General features: G+C 35.3%; 1 protein-coding gene across 1 annotated transcript in view; it reads right to left on the reverse strand.

The window, feature by feature from the left end:
• Nucleotides 1-19,689, reverse strand: part of tous (testes of unusual size) — a 36,265-nt gene that overhangs the window by 6,458 nt on the left and 10,118 nt on the right. The window contains exons 8-17 of the mRNA XM_069815949.1: nucleotides 18,824-19,041; nucleotides 16,011-16,223; nucleotides 14,845-15,018; nucleotides 14,179-14,263; nucleotides 12,773-13,005; nucleotides 11,430-11,614; nucleotides 9,832-9,931; nucleotides 7,440-7,621; nucleotides 3,472-3,622; nucleotides 1,710-1,853 (exon numbers count right to left, since the gene is read on the reverse strand). Coding sequence (XP_069672050.1) covers nucleotides 1,710-1,853; nucleotides 3,472-3,622; nucleotides 7,440-7,621; nucleotides 9,832-9,931; nucleotides 11,430-11,614; nucleotides 12,773-13,005; nucleotides 14,179-14,263; nucleotides 14,845-15,018; nucleotides 16,011-16,223; nucleotides 18,824-19,041 — 1,685 coding nt within the window. The remainder of the gene's footprint in view (nucleotides 1-1,709; nucleotides 1,854-3,471; nucleotides 3,623-7,439; nucleotides 7,622-9,831; nucleotides 9,932-11,429; nucleotides 11,615-12,772; nucleotides 13,006-14,178; nucleotides 14,264-14,844; nucleotides 15,019-16,010; nucleotides 16,224-18,823; nucleotides 19,042-19,689) is intronic.

Here is a 19,689-nt window from a genome sequence, read left to right on the forward strand (position 1 = left end):
TAATTTTTTTTAAAAATGAAGGAAAAGAGGAGAATGAGATTAGTTGTTGTTGTTGTTGTTGTCTAGTGCCTTGCATCTGGCAATGAAGCCATGAGCAGTCGTGCTTTCCAATACTTTTGAACTGTAGTTTCTTCTGATCTTAAGTGGCTTTCATGTAACTGTTTTCTTAACGGGCACCAGTTTTTACAATGTGGCAGTTACATCACCAGACTTAAACCCCCATTATGCAAGCAGGACCGCACCTGACGTTGGTCAACGGGTCCTTCGGACCTAGCCGGGAGGACTAAATAGATGTTATTTAGATCCACCGACCTCTCCCTCATGTGCCGCTGAGGGATGCTGTTGTGTTGTGATAGGCCAGCACATATTATGTAAATGGCATTTCCTCCATTTTAGATGAAACAGTTATACCGCTGTGACTCGGTCCCCAGATCCTCATCTGTTAAAAGCAGGGTGTACCACAGGCAGGTTGAGGTTGGGAATTGGGTAGGAGAGGCTATAGGAGGCGCATCACTAGTCAAAGAATAAAATTGGGAGGATTAGCTATAGCTGCTTTAAATGGTATCATTTGAAACAAACACATTACTAGAAAAACTAAATTTACCATAATTAGCCCCATAGTTAGAAGTATAATTACATATGAATAATAAATTTGGAACTTAAAAGGCAAAATTGTTGATAAACAGTTGGATTTTCATCAAAAAGAGAAAAATCAGAGATACAGTCATATTCGAAAAACAATTTGAATAGTAGGGACATGTTAAGAGAAAGTTAAAAGAAAAGTTACCAAAGATAATTTTAGTATGGATACGACTTGGAAAAATGAACGGGGAAGACCACATCTTGTGTAGATAGGTATATAATGTTTAATAGAGAATGAAGAAGGGGAGCCACCAGCATGGCTCAGTCGGTTAAGGAGCTTGCCTGCTGGTCTGAAGTTGTGCTTGGGCGTGGTTCAATCCCTGCTTGGGCTGATTACCTGGTTGAGTTTTTTTCGAGGTTTTCCCCAACTGTAAGGTAAATGCCAGGTAATCTATGTCGAATCCTCAGCCTCATCTCACCAAATACGATCTCGCTATCATCAATCTCATCGACGCTAAATAACCTAGTAGTTGATACAGCGTCGTTAAATAACCAACTTAAAAAAAAAAAGAGGAGAAGGGGATAAGAGAAGGACCGTGGGATAATAGAGAGGAATGGAGACAAAGTGTTAAAGATGTTGCATTATGTCTCTGCCAGTGAGTGACTTAAATTGCAAGTGGGTTATCTTGGTTGTGGGCGCCAGAGTTTTAAAAAGCATTACAACAGTTTGCTATCTCTTTTCCCCCTCAATGCAAACTGTGATGTTGCACAGTGGCAGAAATATAATGAAAGATCTGTAGGAATTTGTGTGTGCCCTCACACACGTGTATGTTTTTATAAATGTGAGGATAAGTTATTCAAATTAAAACGTCCGGTTAACTACTAAATTGGGAATCATAATACTCAAAATGTTCGTGCAGTACTGCAAAGTGAAATACATGATAATATACAACCACATGGATCTAGTATGAGATGCAAACATAATAAACAATAGTTACTACCGGTAATTATCATGCTTGTAATATATCCTTAATTTGAAAATACTGTATGTATTTTGAATGACAAATTTTCTAAATACTATAAGATATCAAGCATTGCAGTTCTTTAAAATTTACACACACACTTACTTCATGAATCTGTTCCTTCTTTTCCTTGATTTCTTGGTCCTTTGGTTCAATCTGATTCTTAAGTTCTGTTATCTTGTAATTCAAAACAAACTTGAACTTTTCGAGCTCTTGATTTTTTCTCTTCAGCTCGTAGATACGTTTCTCCTAAAGAATATAAATTTAAAGACAACAGTGATTCAGCATTTATATTTTACTCTATGGAACATGTACAGTATTACCGCAGTCTGGTATATACAGTCACGAAGCTCAATACATAGGGAATATGCATCCATAGATAGTTGCTAACCACTAGGATTGCTACTATCGCCTCATCACAGACAATGCGAAATAGTACCGGCATAGTCTGTTGTTCCTAGTACCCTCAACAACTCAAGCTTCGTGATTGTATATACTATACTGTGGTATTACTTTTATTTCATGCACAATATAATTAATTCATATACTATATACGTTTTTCAAGAAGTTTCAGCTGATGAGTTCATATTTCATGGCAAGATTGTGGCAGAATTAGAAAGGAAAAGGCTTTAGTGAAATTTTGTAAATACTCTAGTTATTGATAAATGAAGATTTTAATGTGATAATACACTAGTAAAAGTTGACATTCTTTTCAAATAATTCCCTTCTATGAGTACAAAATAAACATTTTTCCTTGACAAGTACACATAATCCGAGAGCCCATCTGCACTTTAATTTGACCTACAAGTAAATAAATCAGTTATCCATAGAGTGTCTACAAGTAAATAAATCAGTTATCCACAGAGTGTATACACCCATACAATTACTTGTACAAAAATGTGACTTCTGTTCAGTGGCGAACCTCTTAAGAGGCTTTTGAGGCTTAGCCTACCCAAACAATTTGAGTTATACCCAGTAACAGTAGGCCTATAAGTTCATAATAAGTAATAACGATGTATTGCAACACTTGGTTGCATTCCGTCCATTGATATATTGAGTTCACTGTTGGCAGTCATTCAGTGTGAGGCTTGTGGCAGAAACCTCTAAAGGCTATGACCTTGATTCGCAAGCTTGAGGGGGGAATGGGGAGTGGGTGCTACATCTGCATTCGAAATGAGACTAGCTTTCGATCACAATAATACATCGCAATATATTGGTTGTTCTGTGAATTCACTGCATGGTTGAGTTTAATTTAATCAAGAGAGAGAGTTTTTTACATATTAAAATAAACTCATATTGAGAGGACCTTGAGTTCATTATTTGTAGAATTAAAAGAGAAACTGTTTTGAAGTTGGACATATGAAACAAAATATAAATCGACACCACATTTACATATTAAAATAGCAGATGAAGGAAGACAAAATAGAAATTTTCAGTTTTCATGGCATAAGAAATAACCTAGGCTAACAGGGTGGGCTGAGACAAATAAGTTATATTGCTTTACCTGTGCTCTGGAGGTGAAATTGAGTGGTCATCATCTTCTTGTGGGGTCTATGTCATAAAAAATTTTGATAGAAAAGTCTATAAACATCTGCTCTATAAAAGAATGCAAGATAAGCAGATTTTTCAGTCTATCCAGTATTTACACCTTAGGTTCGCCACTGCTTTCGTTCCTGTTTACTCATATCAACGAAACTTTTATTTTTAATAGTGAAAACCCATTTACTTCAGATTTTTTTGGATAGGCCTAGCCTCACCTCGTCTACCCAATGTAACTGCCACTGCCTATAAAATATTTGACTTTTAATAATCCCGTGATTTAATAATACAAGGTCTTTGATTGTATTTATTTCCTTGGATTTCTTACCTTATCTTGAATTGTACTATCCCTTTCATTGATCTCCTTCTTGAGATCCGAGATATCTCTCTCTAAGCCGATTATGATCTGCTGGAACTTCAGCTGCTCTTGCTGAAGGACGTGCACCTGGTGCTTGAATTCTTCTATTTCCTTTTGGGAGCTGCAATACAATCATTCTTATTTTACAGAATTAAAACTGAAAATGGCTACGGCAAATCCTTGTTAGTACTGCTCGTCCAACTCACTTGTTAGAAACAAGTGTTGCCTTGCTTTGTTCCAACAACTTCCCTTTCTTTTCGTCCAAGCAACTTTCACTTCTCACACAATAACAGATGAAAATGCAAAAATTCAATTTCGAGTTTGGGATCATGGTGAGCAGAAGTAATATACCTGGTGAGGCACTTTAACTACCACCTTAAATATTTCCTATTACTGACATCGACAAGCTATTTCTGCCTAAATTTAAGGGCGCATAAAAGCTGACAAATCTAGCCTATATAAAATAAATTTTAATCGGAAAAAAAAAAGTATTTTCAGGACAAAGTTTTATTTTCTTAGTGGGACAATAGCTATAAGTGTAACAGAGAGTAAACTAAATTAAATTGAAATAATAATGGCATTTATGTTTCTAATGCGAATAGTTTTTTTTTTTATTATTGTTCTAAAGGTCCTATGGTGAACACATGAAACTGACTATAAATTTGTTTACTTATATTTGATATGCTTCTGATTTTCGAAAAAGCAAATAAACTATTAATTTTGTATAACTTACAGGCCAGGTCTTGCCTAATAATAGCCCAGGAATGATGGGCTGTAATACGTTTGCAAGACTTGCATAACCAAGTTTATTAACAAATTCCACTAACACTTGGCATTAACAATATAAAATAATACAATAAAAAAATAAACCCTGCTGGGAAGTGAACTTACAAACACTGATCCTGAAATCAGAAATCTTACTCCTACGCTACAGCAATTCGTTGCCCTTGCTGCATTGCAGACGGGTCATTATCAAAGAATCAACTGGAACAAACGTCATAGCATTACCTTGGAACACATTGAGTTTACTCGTGTGAACCTGACTTAAAAACTTTACATTTAAACTACCAAGAGTCAGCCCATTCTTTTTGAAACCAATTGTATAGTAAACTGAGATAATATTTTCTTCTTCTTCTTCTTGTTTGTTGTTGCAGCTTTATCAAAGACATTGTCAGCCATTGCTACTCTCTGAACTGTAGCACAGTAACAAAACTTACGTATCTGCTTCCACTCCTTTTCACTGAAGCAACACCCTTAATATTCCTTATCTGCTTATAGAGTTGTCTAGGATAAGCTGTACTAGTTGCAACTTAGTCGGAACAATTTGGAGCAGTTTTTCTAACAGTCTTGCACTTTCCTCTACCATCATTCCACTATCTTTTTGTTCACTGTTCGCGAAAGAAAGAGGTGGCTAGAATTAACAATGACTCCACCATGAGAAATTGATCCCACGATGTAGGGAGTTCAGCTGTTTCTCAGATGATGGCTTCTCACAAAAGGATACAAGACACAAATCCCAGCTTATGCAATAAGATCTTGATTGGAAAAAGCAATTGTAGGAACTGACTTTCTCCGAATAATTGATATAGTCCTAAATCACACTGATAAAATTTTACAGGAGAGCATATTAAAGGTTTAGAGTTCAATGCTATTAGGTGCAGTATCATAATTTCTTTGGCGTATACCAGGTATGCTCAAAATTGCAAAAGCACCGATTACACGGATGATGCTGCACTGCAAAACACACGCAGTGTACGGACTGGGCTCCGCAACTACATTGCAGCACTGCCAGTGGCATAGTTCTTACACTCTTACAAATGCGATAATAAACTGAATTTGAAAAAGAAAAGCGTATACACTGTAATATTCAGGTATTATATTATTTATTACACAGTATTTAATGTAGTTTGGTATTATTATATCATAGATAATGTTATTTTCATATTGCACCATACATTGCGGTCTATTCAACATGTGCATTTTTTTCTGCAAATAATCGAAAATATATTTCCAACGAATTTACTGCAATGCGCAGCTAGCTCAAAAAATGCTCGTCTGTTAATCGGGATCTATGTTTCGATTTAGCAACCTTCATTCTCGAAAACAATTGTTCGCAAACATATGTCGAGGCGAAGGTAGCTAATATAGTTGCAGCGAATAAGCTCATCTTGGGATATTTCGTTTTGTTCATTTTTTTAACAACTCTATGCTTGTCAAGTCATATTCTCTGCATTTAGTTCAGAATAATTCTGCGTTACTTTGTAGATCAATTAACTCGTCCTGGAACTGCACTCTCACGGACTGTACTAAATTTAGTATGAAAAGATTAACAAAAAGACACTCTCTATACTTCAAAATCACTAAATCTATATTCTGTGAATTCACATTTGAGCTGTTCCAGTAGGCTACAGAGATATAATTAACTATATTTTGATCTGGCACCATACATCTCTTTACAAGTTAACCATCCGTGAAGGGTTTTAGTGCCTTAGCTAATTCCCAACATACTACATAACTTGCTCCTAAACACAGACTCTGAATTGTTCAATGTTTGACCTTGCATTAAGTGCTTACAATTCTTGAAGCTGTAATATACTCAATATATTAAAATCACCACATAAAGTATAATAAAATAAACGAAAATAATAACAAACAGTTAAGCCTGTAGAAAAAAAGAATAAAAAAATCCAAAGATATTAACATATCTCAAAGATACCATCTCCAAAATTAAATCTATCTGCAGTTACACTGTTACTGTTATTTATATGTAAGGGCTTAATATCACTATAATAATAATTGTGCACGTTGCACCCCTGAAAAATTATTTTATCAAAACATGTATTTCTGCTGGAATAAAATCACTACAATAATAATAATAATAATAATAATAATAATAATAATAATAATAACAACAACAACAACGTTGGTATATGAATACATAGGCCTATTACAGAAAACAGCTTCTCTGTTACATCGGCACATTCTGGGTGGCAGAGTCTATAATGTTGTTTTATGTTGCTCAGTAGTATTCCTGACAGTACTTTACAAGACAGTAAACACTTTACGTTTTCACCGAACACACAACAAAAATAGTCTTCCTCCCACAATGTACGGAATGATAGTTTGCTTACAGAAGGTTTTGACTATGTCATTGTCCTGTACTGTTCGTACGTTTACTAAGTACTTGAACTGCCTTCCGCAGTCATCCGTCGATCTTCGAACGAGGAACAGCATGCTCTACACTGGAAGGTTGTGATTACAGAACGTAATCGGGAGTGAGAGAATGAGCATACCTGGCGTATACTTCCGTCATTTGTTGAGTAATTTTCATAATACTTTACTAGTAGCTTTCCCATATGTGTAAGAAATGAATTCTCACAAGAAACCATATTTGTTAAAAGTGTGGCTTTGGTCTACCGGTACCTCATTCTTACTCCTTCAATTTGTTCTTCTGTTATTTTATTCCAATGGCTTGTTTACTCCAAAAGGAACGTTATATCAGAACTATTTAGATTGAACTTACTATATTTCTAATGAAATATAGCAGACACAGTATTTCGAAAGTTAAATCTATCTTCGTCTTCATTTGAAAAGAGAATGAATGAAAAAGAATATTGGTCGTTACAGCAGTTAAAAATAACTAAATCCACTTTATTGTGTTCAATTGTTAGTGAAAAGGATTTGGCCATTTCTAATGGCATCAATGATAGAATTCCTGTTTCGCCTTCCATTTTTACATGCAGAACAAAATATATCTAACCTTCGAAACATCATGTTCTTAATAACTTGTTAATATTGATAAAGTTAAATTTAAATCTGATCTAAATAAGCCAACATTACTTCCTCTTCTCTCTAAGGAATATTGAAAAGTACATTTCAGAGACAGGTGTGTTGCAACATGAATTTTTGTTAATCTGCAAACCTTCGTCAAAACTTACCTAAGGAACTTCTTTTTCATAACACCAGTTTCCCCTCGCAGCTTGAGATTAGTCTCTCTTTCTTCATGTAATTGCTTCTCATATTTTGTTTTGAGCTCCACAATTTCACGATCTGCATCATCCTCAATCTGCCTTTTGATTTCTTCATGCACTTTTGCCTGTTGTCGTGCTTGCATATGTAACTATAGAAACAAAACAAAATGATTTCTAACAATTAAAATTGTGTGCTTGGAGATGGACTGCCTGTTGAGTTGATAGTATTAGAAATAGAGAGACAGTACGCAGCATTAATTCAGTGTCTTCTCGCTTAGAGAAAACACTGTAAGCATAAGAAATGATTCTTTCATACCCTTAAGATTATACAGGGCCTAGCAGAGGAACAGATGATTATAAATAGTTGGTTACTGACGCAAGAATTTATTTTTTTTTTTTCAAAAAGAACATACGTTAAATCATGAAGTACATAGTCTGCCATTTATTTCTTGTAAAGGACGTGCTTTAAGTGACTACTAATGAGATGAAAATGTGATTTGTCAGACATCCACAAAGTGTCAAAGTCTTCATCTTCATCCATGCGATTTAAAACTTTCATGTTATTATCGGCCAGCCATACTGTATTGGAAGCATATTGGTTCCGTTATTGTTTAATATACTGGCGAGGTAATGCCTATTGAATTATTAGATTTTGATTTTGTTAAGGTCATACTGTCACATCTGTGGACATGTGAGTTTTGTAAATATTAAATTGTTCATTTTTAATAAGTAGGATAAGCAGGTTTAGACATTGTGTGTGGATAAGCTTCAGGGCTTCTACCGTGTTGTCTTGGTGTTATTGGCTGACGTTTCGACCGCTGTGTTGTGGCCATCTTCAGAGCAGTTGTTGGATAAGGAAATAGTCTGCCAGTACTTATAGTAGTCTCGATGGGGGGAGTACTTGCTGTGATAGACATTACATAGATAGACATAGAGGTTTAGACATTACTTGGAAAGAGAAACTTTACGACCTCAAAATTATTGGATTCACGTAAATTCGTCACGTCTGTGGGCTTGATAAATCATGTCCATGGATGAGACATTTAATAAACAGACGTGACTAAAAGCTAATTTTAATAAATTTGAAATTTATTTGAAATAAATTGTGGAATATTATAGAAGTAGATTTACAAACAAACATATAGCTTAATATAAACAACTATATTCTAGCGTCACTCAAATGAGCAAATCTCGTGTTTGGGAGCATAACTAATTATTTAGTATTAGTATTATATATATGGCTAAAAACATAACATTTACAGATATTAATGGGTACATAATGAAAACATGTAATTTACAGAAAGGAATATTTTAAAAGATTCATTTAAAATAAATGACATAATGTACTTAATTCTTTTTTTTTTTTTAATTTGTCATTGATGAATTTCATTAGTTCAGGTTTTTTAATAAAAGAATTGAACAACTTAGGACAAAACTTGAGCTGTGTTTTAAACCAGCAGTTGTAAAACGTTAGGTTTAATGAATGGATTTTTGTACAGTTTCTTCTCACATACATTTTTTTCTTATTCGTAGATTAAAATATTTAGAAAATGAGAAAGACGCATAAAAGAAAGAAATATAAAAAGTTGAGCATGAGAAGAGCTACTGTCATGTACGTAATCATGCAAAATGTGTAAAGTGGATTTAATGCTAAAATACCAAAATTTGATATAGACAAATAATGTAGTTTAATAAAGTTAATAAGGACAAAGGCAAAAACATACAAAAAATCATTTTTATCGTAATTGTGTTGTTGCTTGCTAATGCTGAATTTCTGACAATGAAATCATTAATTCTCTCGATCTCCAATATTTTTCACTCAAGGACACCTTCCTTCAGAATCTGTATATTTCCATTCAGAAATTTATTTGTCATAAATCTAGCATTACCGTACAAATCACTCGTTTTCTACATCTCCAATACCGTTCTGATCTTTGTTAGTTGGATCAAAGTGGTAGCAGAAATTACAGTACATCAGAATATTTTACCCCTCAGTGAAATAATAACATGTGCGATGTTAGAGCTACTAAAAATTTGAACAGATGTTGTAATGCCATGGATACTGCCAACAATCGACAACACATTGTTGATAACTTAGTGTATTTTTATTCTGCTTGGTAGGTTTTAAGTTAATTACTGGATGGAGTGTAATATTTGACAAAAAAATAATCGTATACGTAAGGTAGTTGACGAAGTATAGTACTGGACGCAAAATTATCATGGACAAAAAGTCCGTGGACGTAAGGTAGTCAACGAAATGTCCTGGAAGCATTGTGATAACGTGATTATCACCGTCATCATCATGGCCGTCCATTATCACTATAAAATCCTCTTCCTTCTCTACTTTCTTTCTACTTACCTCTTCTATCTGCACATTACATTCATTGAGCTGCAACTCATATTTGTCAGTCATGTTGTTTAAGTCTGTCTCTCTCTTGTTAGTGAGTTCTTCTAGTTGCCTGAAACAGCGATATGTAAGTTGTAACATACAGTAACTGATTACTTTATTACTTATGTTGTAACACATACTAAGTACTTTACATTAAGCACTTTTCTTTTGTGGATCGTAATTTTGGGTTATTGACATCTATTCAGTTGGGTTTGTTATACCTAGGTACAGCTCGATTCAACGTTACTGGCCCCTGCCCTTGGTTGTTGGGCTAGCGAGTAAGCTGTGTGTTGCATCATAAGAAAGAAATTTAATCACAAATGTGCATAAGAGGGAAGAGGAGGAATGAAAATAATATCTATGTTCGTAGCTATGGAACACTCCTGTCAAGAAAATATGTCATCATGACATTGTTTAGTCAAGGTTATAATGGGATATGTGGAAGAATATTGTGTTTTTAAAGGCTGGTTCACAATAAACCGGAAACGAGAATCAGAACGGAAACGAAAACGGTAAAATTGTTAAAATGTGTACATTTAAATGTGAGCATTCACAATTAACGAAAAGCTTGCTAGAGCCCGGGATCGGGAACGGAGAGTTGGCCAAGTTTCAACTTTGGCATTCACATTTCTGATCACAGCCCACTAGATTCATTCTATTGCCATCTAAAAGCTATTTTGTCGTCGTATATTTTTTAGCAAGAAGACCGTGACATAACCTATGCATTATTTTGTTCTGTGCTGTGCATCGTGGAGCGAATTTTATTTGATGAGATTCTAATATTGAGTGTTGAGGAAAATCCTCACGTTTACGATAAGCGGCGCGCCTCATATAAAGATGAGAAAATGAAGGAGAATACGTGGCTTTCAATAGCTGCATCTTTGAACACCGATCGAAAGTGAATCATATTTTATTACTGTATTGGTTCTATTACACACTACATATTCATGCTTCAGTTCAATAACTACTGTTGTGTTCATTTTTGTTCTATTACAAATGTTTCTTCTCTAATTATTTTACATTATGGTAGACTTAAAACAGGTTGTGATAATAAAGATGCATGGGCATATTTATAGTACCGTACCTAATGAAATGATTCAGTTGAAATTTCGATGTTGGTTAACCTGTGTTTATGTTGGCTGCCTTGTACTCATGAGAGAACGCCATTGGTCAATTATACACAAATAACATCAGAATGCGTAATATCGACTTTACATATCGTTATTGACATGCATATCGATATGCATAGTCGTCTACGTTCTCGGTTTATTGTGAATCAAACATTTTCATATTCACGTCCTCTGCTTCTCGTTTCCATTCTGTTTCTCGTTCCTGGTTTATTGTGAACCAGCCTTAAGACGGAGTGTAACGTGACATGATAAGATGGAAGAGTTAGATGTTATGACTGCGCGGCCTGATCTATGTGGCCCAGCCCGCCAGCAGTGATGAGTGACTCGCTCTTAGTCTATCTACTTACTTTTTGCAGGGGCCAAAATCCCTGAATCAAGCTTAACTCGATCTCCTTTTTTAAATAGTTCTGCACATGGAATTGTAATTCACGTACTTACTTTTTATAGTCTTGTCTCATTTTACTAGCGCGCTTCTCCAGCGCCCTATATTTATCATATTCCGTAATTATTTTCTGGTTAAAGTTTGCCTCAAGACTCAGTATTGCCTCCTCGTGGCTCATCTTCATCTTTTTAATATCATTGTTAATGTTGTTAAGTTCTGTGGTGTGTTCCGAGTCCATTTGCTGCATAAGAAGAATATCATTTGTTAATAACACCAGTGGGTTAGATAAGTTGGTAGAGCAACTGGCTATGCACTGGAATATCTCGAGTTTAATCCCGCATAGTAGTGGGATTTTTCTCATTGCCAAACTTTCAGAACATCCCTGAGGTCCACTCAACCTCCTGTCAGATTAAGAACTGAGTCTTTTCCGGTGGTAAAAGAACCATCAGAGCGTGGTGCTGACCACATCACCTCATTCTATTGAGAAGTCATAACAGCATGGAGCTCTACCACCATGCCTCCCCCATGTGCCATCTTGACATTTAAGGGAATACTCTTACCCTAATTGTTAAGTGCCATTTTGTATTCTCCCTTCTTCTTTTCTCCAAATATTATAAGTTTTGTTATAAAAGAAAAAATCTAAATATGTTTTACCCATACTTTTGTCACTTTTATAGCAAAATAACTCAGCATTTCAAAAGGAATCTCAATTGATGTTTCAAGTACCAGTACTACCTATGTTCTACAAAATCAGCAATATGAGGATATCGTTAGCTATTCGTTTGTTGCAGTGGCTTTACGAATAATAATAATAATAATAATAATAATAATAATAATAATAATAATAATAATGATGTCCTCGTACTACTATTGCTGCTGCCACCACCACCACCACCACCACCTGTGCATTTCGAACTGGCATGTCAACGTCACGTACAAAAGTACAAACCACGCACGAGTCACTGAACTGAAAACTGTGAACTGAAGCACTAGTAATTTCGGCTGTCCTAGCTGACTTTAGTTGAGAAGAATGGTTCAGAATTGGGGTAAGCACACGTGGCAAACGCAATTCATTGCTTGACCTTGAGCCATCAGTTCGAAACGCACAGATGATAACTACTACTACCAGGAGACAACCGATTTTTGTTTGAAGAAGGAAACATTTCTGTATTTTTTTCATTGGCATCCTTTTAAAGGATTTTGCCATCGAGTCCTACAATCCTTTGTTTTCAAAAATATTTTCAGTTCCTTTCAGTATTCCTTTGTTTCTAAATTTATCCTTATCTGCAGTAATAAATAGGATGCAATGAAGCAAATTTCCGAAATTATTTATTGTTTTTCACTATGAAAGCTTACATTTCAGAAATATGTCTAGAAAGAACATTGAATATTAGCTCACCTCATTTCTCTCCTTGAGTTCCTCAATAGCCTGACAATAACCTTCATGCACCTCCTTGGTCTTTTGAGCATGTAACCTTTCACTCTTCTGCATCTTGTATGTATATTCTTCCTCTATTTCATGTATACGGACAGTCATATCTTTGATCATCTGTATCTTGTCACGTAACTCTGACTTATCAATCAGAATGTCATTTGAATATTTGAACGCCTTGTCTATCATTACCGTCTTTCCTGTAACAAAGTAACAGTTCATATCATCATCATCATCATCATCATCATCATCAGGTACATCATATAGAGTGCATTAGAATACTTCCTGTAATGTGACCAACCATCCTGATTTTTCCAGAACAGAACCGAATTTTGACCCTCAGCCCCGGATTTTGCCAAGATGTCATGATTTATCCTGATTTAGGTTTTTCTGCATTCATAGTAATGTTTTTAACAGATGTAAACTGTAAAGTTAGCAATATAGTCAGTTAACACTATACTATATCCGCTTAGAGAATGACTCTGACAGTTGCATGTGGCGTTGTCAATATGCACCGGTCGAAGCTACGGAGCTGCTCAGCTCACGCGGCGGGACAATGAAAAGTGTTTCGTTTACTATTACCACCACCTACCACCTGGACACCTGGCAACTGACCACGTTGTTCTGTTCTGAGAGACATGGCAATGCCTACAGGTATATTTTAATTTATTTCTATAACCGCTACAATGGAAGTGACTTCACCGAATGTATATTATTGTCTTTCAGTCAGTTCATATTCTCTTTGCAAAAATGAGTGCTGCCGTGCAAAAATGTATAACAGTAAGCATTTTAATTATCGCTTGTGTTTATCTGACAAGGCAACAATGAGTGCGGGTCTAACGTTATTTTTAACGGTTATTTTTCTTTCAGTTTTCATTGCAACATTGTTGTAGCTTGCTAAATATTTCATATCTCAACATATCAGTACAACCAAACACAAAAATGCACTTTCCAAGGCTACTGGGAAGAAGATTTCTTTGCTTCCGACAGTAATTGCAACATCGAGTCGAAAATCTCAATTTGCATTCGATTTATGTAAAGTTTTTCTTGCTGCCGAAATCCCTTTGTGAAAAGTGCAAGATTGTGGGTCTAGTGCAAGGTTTTTGTAATTGCCTTTTATTGCGTATTTCAGCTATTTATAATGCCTTTTTGCCTGCCTATTTTAGCTATTTATGATGCCTTTTTGCCTGCCTATTTTAATGATTCATAATGCCTAAACTTCCGGTCTCTGGTTATTGCATATTTATATTTATCACGTAAACTTATACACGAACCATATCGTTCATTTATTATTCACGCTTTGTGAGGAGCTAATCTAAAAATTGTTCTGATTTGTAACTTCTGTATAATCTCTTGATAATACTCGTACATACCTTCAGTAAACGCGAGTTTCCAAATACATACAGTACCATCCAGTGAGCAGGTGATTATGTTCAAGTCGTCATATGTCAATTGCATCTGGAAATAAAATTTTGTGTATGTATATCTACATTATATGTATGTATACATATGGGTATGCATGTGTGTGTGTGTGTGTGTGTGTGTGTGTGTGTGCGTGCGTACATGTTTTTTTTTAATATTGTTTTTATGTGATATTTTACATATTTCACAATACGATGATTGAAGCATCGGCTGGAAGAACGTTATAAGTTACATTTGGTAAAATTTACAGGAGCTGCAAAAATGTGTACGCGTACAATGTTGTTCTTATGAGGGTAGCAAACTTTTGAGTAGACAAATTTCACGTACTGCATTGATGGACAGTTGCAAGCCAAGGAGTATAGCAAAGTAACATGACATACAACATTATTACACGGAAACATGCCGAATGAAAATTTTGTACCTTACAACATTGTTCTAGCCAACGCTTCAATTATGATTACTATGCAGACCAGTTGATAATATAAATAGTCGTGATGGTGGTGGTGGTGGTGGTGGTGGTGGTGGTGGTGGTGGTGGTGGTGGTGGTGGTGGTGGTGGTGGTGGCAGCGGCGGCAGCAGCAGTGGCAGTGGTGGCTGTAATGGTATACTGGTAGTACCTTGCTGATAGGATGATTGTGCATGTGGTACTCAGTATATTGGGCAGGATCTCGCAGTGGATACTTGACAGATAGCACACAGCCATCCTCAGCAGCTACAAACATCATGAGGTCGGAATGGGAGAGCACAATGCAGTTGAGTTCTATTCCCATGACATTGACTAGCTGCACAATCTGGAAGCCACAACCCATATTCGATTAAGATGGTGCATTTGATTATGTATGTTGAGTATGAACAGATAGCAATGAAGAGAAATTACAGGTTTGTAGCTTCTTATCTGATTAGTTGTGCTGAAAAATAATGAATTGTATGAAATAGAATTTAAAAATATTTACGAGAATATACAGTAAACCGTTCCCTCGATATAATACTGTTGTTTATACTGTGGGTCTTACTGTTTGAAACTCTGCTCCCACTTGGCAGAATCGAATCGAATCAAAACAAAATAAACTCTCTGCCACCACTTATATCTAGTGTAATTGAAACGAACCGAAGCATGTTACAGTTTAAAATAGATTGGATAATAGCTGTAGCCGAGTTATGTGAAGAGGCGAAAAACAAAGAAATATAATCAGAGATACACATGAAGAATTTTCCATTTTGGTGAATGTCTCCTGAGAGGTGAAACAAAATTAATATTAATATTACCTATATTTATTATCGTATGAGTATTGCAAAGTGCCAGCAATAAAATTATTATACTTTGTTGAACAACATTAATTTACTTATTTTGCTCCAAACATTATCACGGACATAATTGTTACAATAATACTTTTGTGTTTTATCAAACAATTGTGGATAATCCTGAACAATATTATTAATTTTCTTTGTTCCAGGGGCGTACACAACAGGCGGGAGGTTACTGGGTTTGAACCCTCCTCCCTTGAACTTTTTTTAAAAAATGACATATTTAGATTTGAGTACTTTTTTTATCCATAACCGTTTTCCTTTCTCTAATTTTTCACTGTCAGAGTAATAAAATCTACATCGACATAAGGCATAGTCTTCCTATCCCTCCTTCAATATAATCGCGGTGATTGGTGCTGTAGCACATTCGAATTAGGCCTATAATAATGCTATCTTTATTATAGAGACCTACCGCCTAGTTAGTTTTTTGTGTACAACAGATTAAATATGAGCTATAAAGTCGTCCAGATGTCCTTACTGCTGAGTCACTGACTTCTGTGATGCGACCATCACTTCCAGTTCCATATGAGACCTTCCCATTAGACGTGGCCACAACACTACTAAAAGCACATTCCTTGGTAATAATTTCTCCAATCCTTGTGCCAGTTGGTATGTCCCATTCGTAGATAGCACCTTCTGTTCCGCATGACACAATTTTGAGATCTTTCTGCGTCCATACCAGTGACCTTACCTGCAATAAGGATGACATTAAACCTTGTAACTGTTAAATTACAAATATAAATTAAACATTTAAAAGTTTAAAGGATGTTAAAAAAGTGTTGTATACAAATTTTCGATGACATATAGAGTACTTTCTTTTGACTATAGTTTAATTTATTTTGCTAAAAGGAAATCTTAACTATTCGAGCTTATGTTATTTATACTTATTTGTTTATAAATAATTGATTAAATGGCGATCTTACTCGTGTTAATTATGTAAGTATGTGCGGCTTACAGCTGTTTTGGTGCTACTTCACACCATCCTCAGAGCCTTCTGTGTCTCGGCCGCACATGTTTACATAATTAACACGAGTAAGATCGCCATTTAATCAATTATTTATATTCAAGTGTTAAAAGTAGTGTACGAAAGAGTCAACATGGATTATTTGTTTAACATTCTCGTACCCTTATTAAGCCCACATTTGACATTTTCTCAATTCGCACAAGGTGAACACATGATTGGTTTACTGTGATGTGAGGTCAACACGATACAGGATACATGTAAGACTACACAGGATACTTTCATGTTGACAACAAACATAACATAGGCAGTTTTTGAACCTGCTTCTCTCTTCTATCACTCCACTATCCTCTGTATTCATCTCACCTGATCTGGCAGACTTTTCTTATTACCCAAGATAAAATTGCGCCTAATAGGGAAGTTTGTTGTAACATACCGCAATCCAAGATAAATGATTGCAGAAGAAAAGTATTGTAATGGCTTCTATTCACTGTATCGTCTCTCTATGCACGCATTGAGAGGCGAGGAAACTGTGTACAAATATAGTGGTGGTGGTGGTGGTGGCGACAGCAGCAGCAGCAATTTCAATACTAAATATAATATAATTAGTTATACAATGTAGACTTATTTATAACTTAAAATTTTTTCCAATAAGCAAAATACCTACATAAAACTCGTGAATCATTATTACATATTATTACTTATTATTATAACACCAATTTGATGGTTTACTATAAGAGAAAACAAAAATTCCACTATGTAATTTAGATATCTAGAAGCAAGTTGTATCTGATGATGCCATAACAGGTGAAAACGTTTATACATTATTTATATTTAACATGAATTAACAAATGTTAATATTAAATTGATAAGTCATAAGATTGAACATTTTAATATTATTTATTGTATTTAATAACTGGCTTATCTGAAACTTAAAACATGAATTGTGAAATATTCTTTTTTGCTGAATATAAAATAATTTCACATAGTTTCTTTATAGTTTTTATCTGAGGATTTTGCTTGAAAGTTAAAATGAGTATGTAATAATTTTACTTCTATTTGATCTCTGTAAAGATTCCATTTGGCCTTTTTTAAATTCCAGGAAGAGAAAGCCTTTCTGTAGATTTTTTCTGGTCTTTTTCTAGAAATATGATATGAATAAAAGTTGATATCTGAATTTATTGATTTTCTTATACAAATTTTGTCTGGGAATTTTTCAGCTATATTGTGTATTTCCAGTTTTCCTCTCTCTCACACGAAAATAGAATAAATGAGCTGGTTTTCCTTCTAATCTTCTTCTTCTTCTTCTTCTTCTTCTTCTTCTTCTATTTTTAACTTCTCGCATACTATTTTACCAATTTAAACAAGTGTTGGTATGTAATAAATTAGGGAACAGATTTCTAGGTGCTAAAAAAGAGAGATTTAGGACTTTATAAAATCCATTTTAGGGCTTTTAGGAGTTTATATAACATTAACAATAATTAATAATTTTAGTTTTAGTAAATATTCCATTTCAGGTGGAATTTGTGTACAAAGAACTGGTGTTGACACTGAGTGATATTGAACTGAAGACTCAAATTCTATCAGTGAAAGAGACTGATTACTGATTGGTCAGTTTCATTTCGCATAATGGGGATGCACTGACGCGAAAACTAATTTCTAAGCTCTTGCCTAACCTGAACAACCTATCACCCCTTTAATGCTAGGATGGACTGTTTCAAACGAACTTCGGTTCCAGGAAATTACGTAAAATCTTCTTCCCTTTCCTTCCCTTCCCTTCTCTTCCCTTCCCTTCCCTTCCCTTCCCTTCCCTTCCCTTCCCTTCCCTTCCCTTCCCTTCCCTTCCCTTCCCTTCCCCTTCCCCTTCCCCTTCCCCTTCCCCTTCCCATTCCCATTCCCCTCCCCTTCCCTTCTAAGACCAATATGAAACGAACTTGCTAGACTAGGGTTTGTCTCTAAGAGGATTTTTTTACATAGCATTTCTGTAGTTTTTTGGACTTTTTGCATTTTTAGTACAGGTATTTCTATTTTAGATATACATAAAATACTGAAAAGTTGCTTTTTAGGCACAAAAATACAGTAGGTTTTAGGTATTTATAGGCTTTAATGTCCCATTTAGGCGTTTTAGGTCTTACAGAATTTTAATAGGGGGATCCTGTGTACATGAGATATCTTAATAACATACATCTAGGACGTAGCAAACAAAATAGGTACAGAGCTAGAAATCCACTCCATAGTAATAATTAACTCCCCCGCAAAAAAAGTATGTAGTAGTCATATTTTGATGATAATTTTATCCTGTTTTCTCAGTAATGTTGATTGGTACATACCCTTCCATTGTGTCCTTTGAGATTGTATATATTTTCAAATGTTATGGATGAATAAACTTGAATTACATTGCCGTTAGCAGCAGCAAACAGACTTCCATTTTTACTGAAGGAACATTCCCGGCAGCCACGAATTGAGAACTCTCGGCAAGGAATAATGTCATCCAACATGATAATCATGAAGCGTAGTCTGTCTGAGAAACCTATCACTGTGTACAACCCTGCGAAGAAATAAATGATGTGTATATACAACTACAGTCTCTAAGTCTACATTTTATTAAAAGATTTTGGAAGGAATGGTGAATGGGAGAAGAGTTCGGGGTAGAAGAAGATATCAGATGATAGACGACATTATGATATATGGATCATATGAGGAAACAAAGAGGAAGGCAGAAAATGGGAAAGACTGGAGAAAGCTGGGTTTGCAGTGAAAGACCTGTCCTTGGGCAGAACATTAAATGAATGAATGAATGATTGGCTATGACTTCTTTATTTCGATTTTGGACCGTATGGAAATCTGTTTAGGATTCTCTGGCCAGAAGTCTGAACGGAATCCGGTCATGCGGACAGAGGCGATATGGCCAAGTGGGCAATGTTCCATTTAAAATAGTGCAAAGAATAAAAGTCCGAACGCTGCAAATCAGTTTTTTCCGGTAAGTGAGCGCCTAGCTTTAGTCTTTCATTTGACACCTGTTTCATGTGCCTGTTACCTCTAATTCCAACAATATAATCGTTTTGAAACTCCAACACGACTTTTAGAACACAGTGTGTAGTTAATTAATGCAAAAAAATAAGTCTCTTCCTCTAAGAATGTAAGAGTTTGATTCGTTCCTAAATCATTGGCATTGCTAAGCAACTGATGTCAGATA

This window comes from Periplaneta americana, chromosome 17, assembly GCF_040183065.1.
Source record: "Periplaneta americana isolate PAMFEO1 chromosome 17, P.americana_PAMFEO1_priV1, whole genome shotgun sequence".
NCBI lineage: Eukaryota > Metazoa > Arthropoda > Insecta > Blattodea > Blattidae > Periplaneta > Periplaneta americana.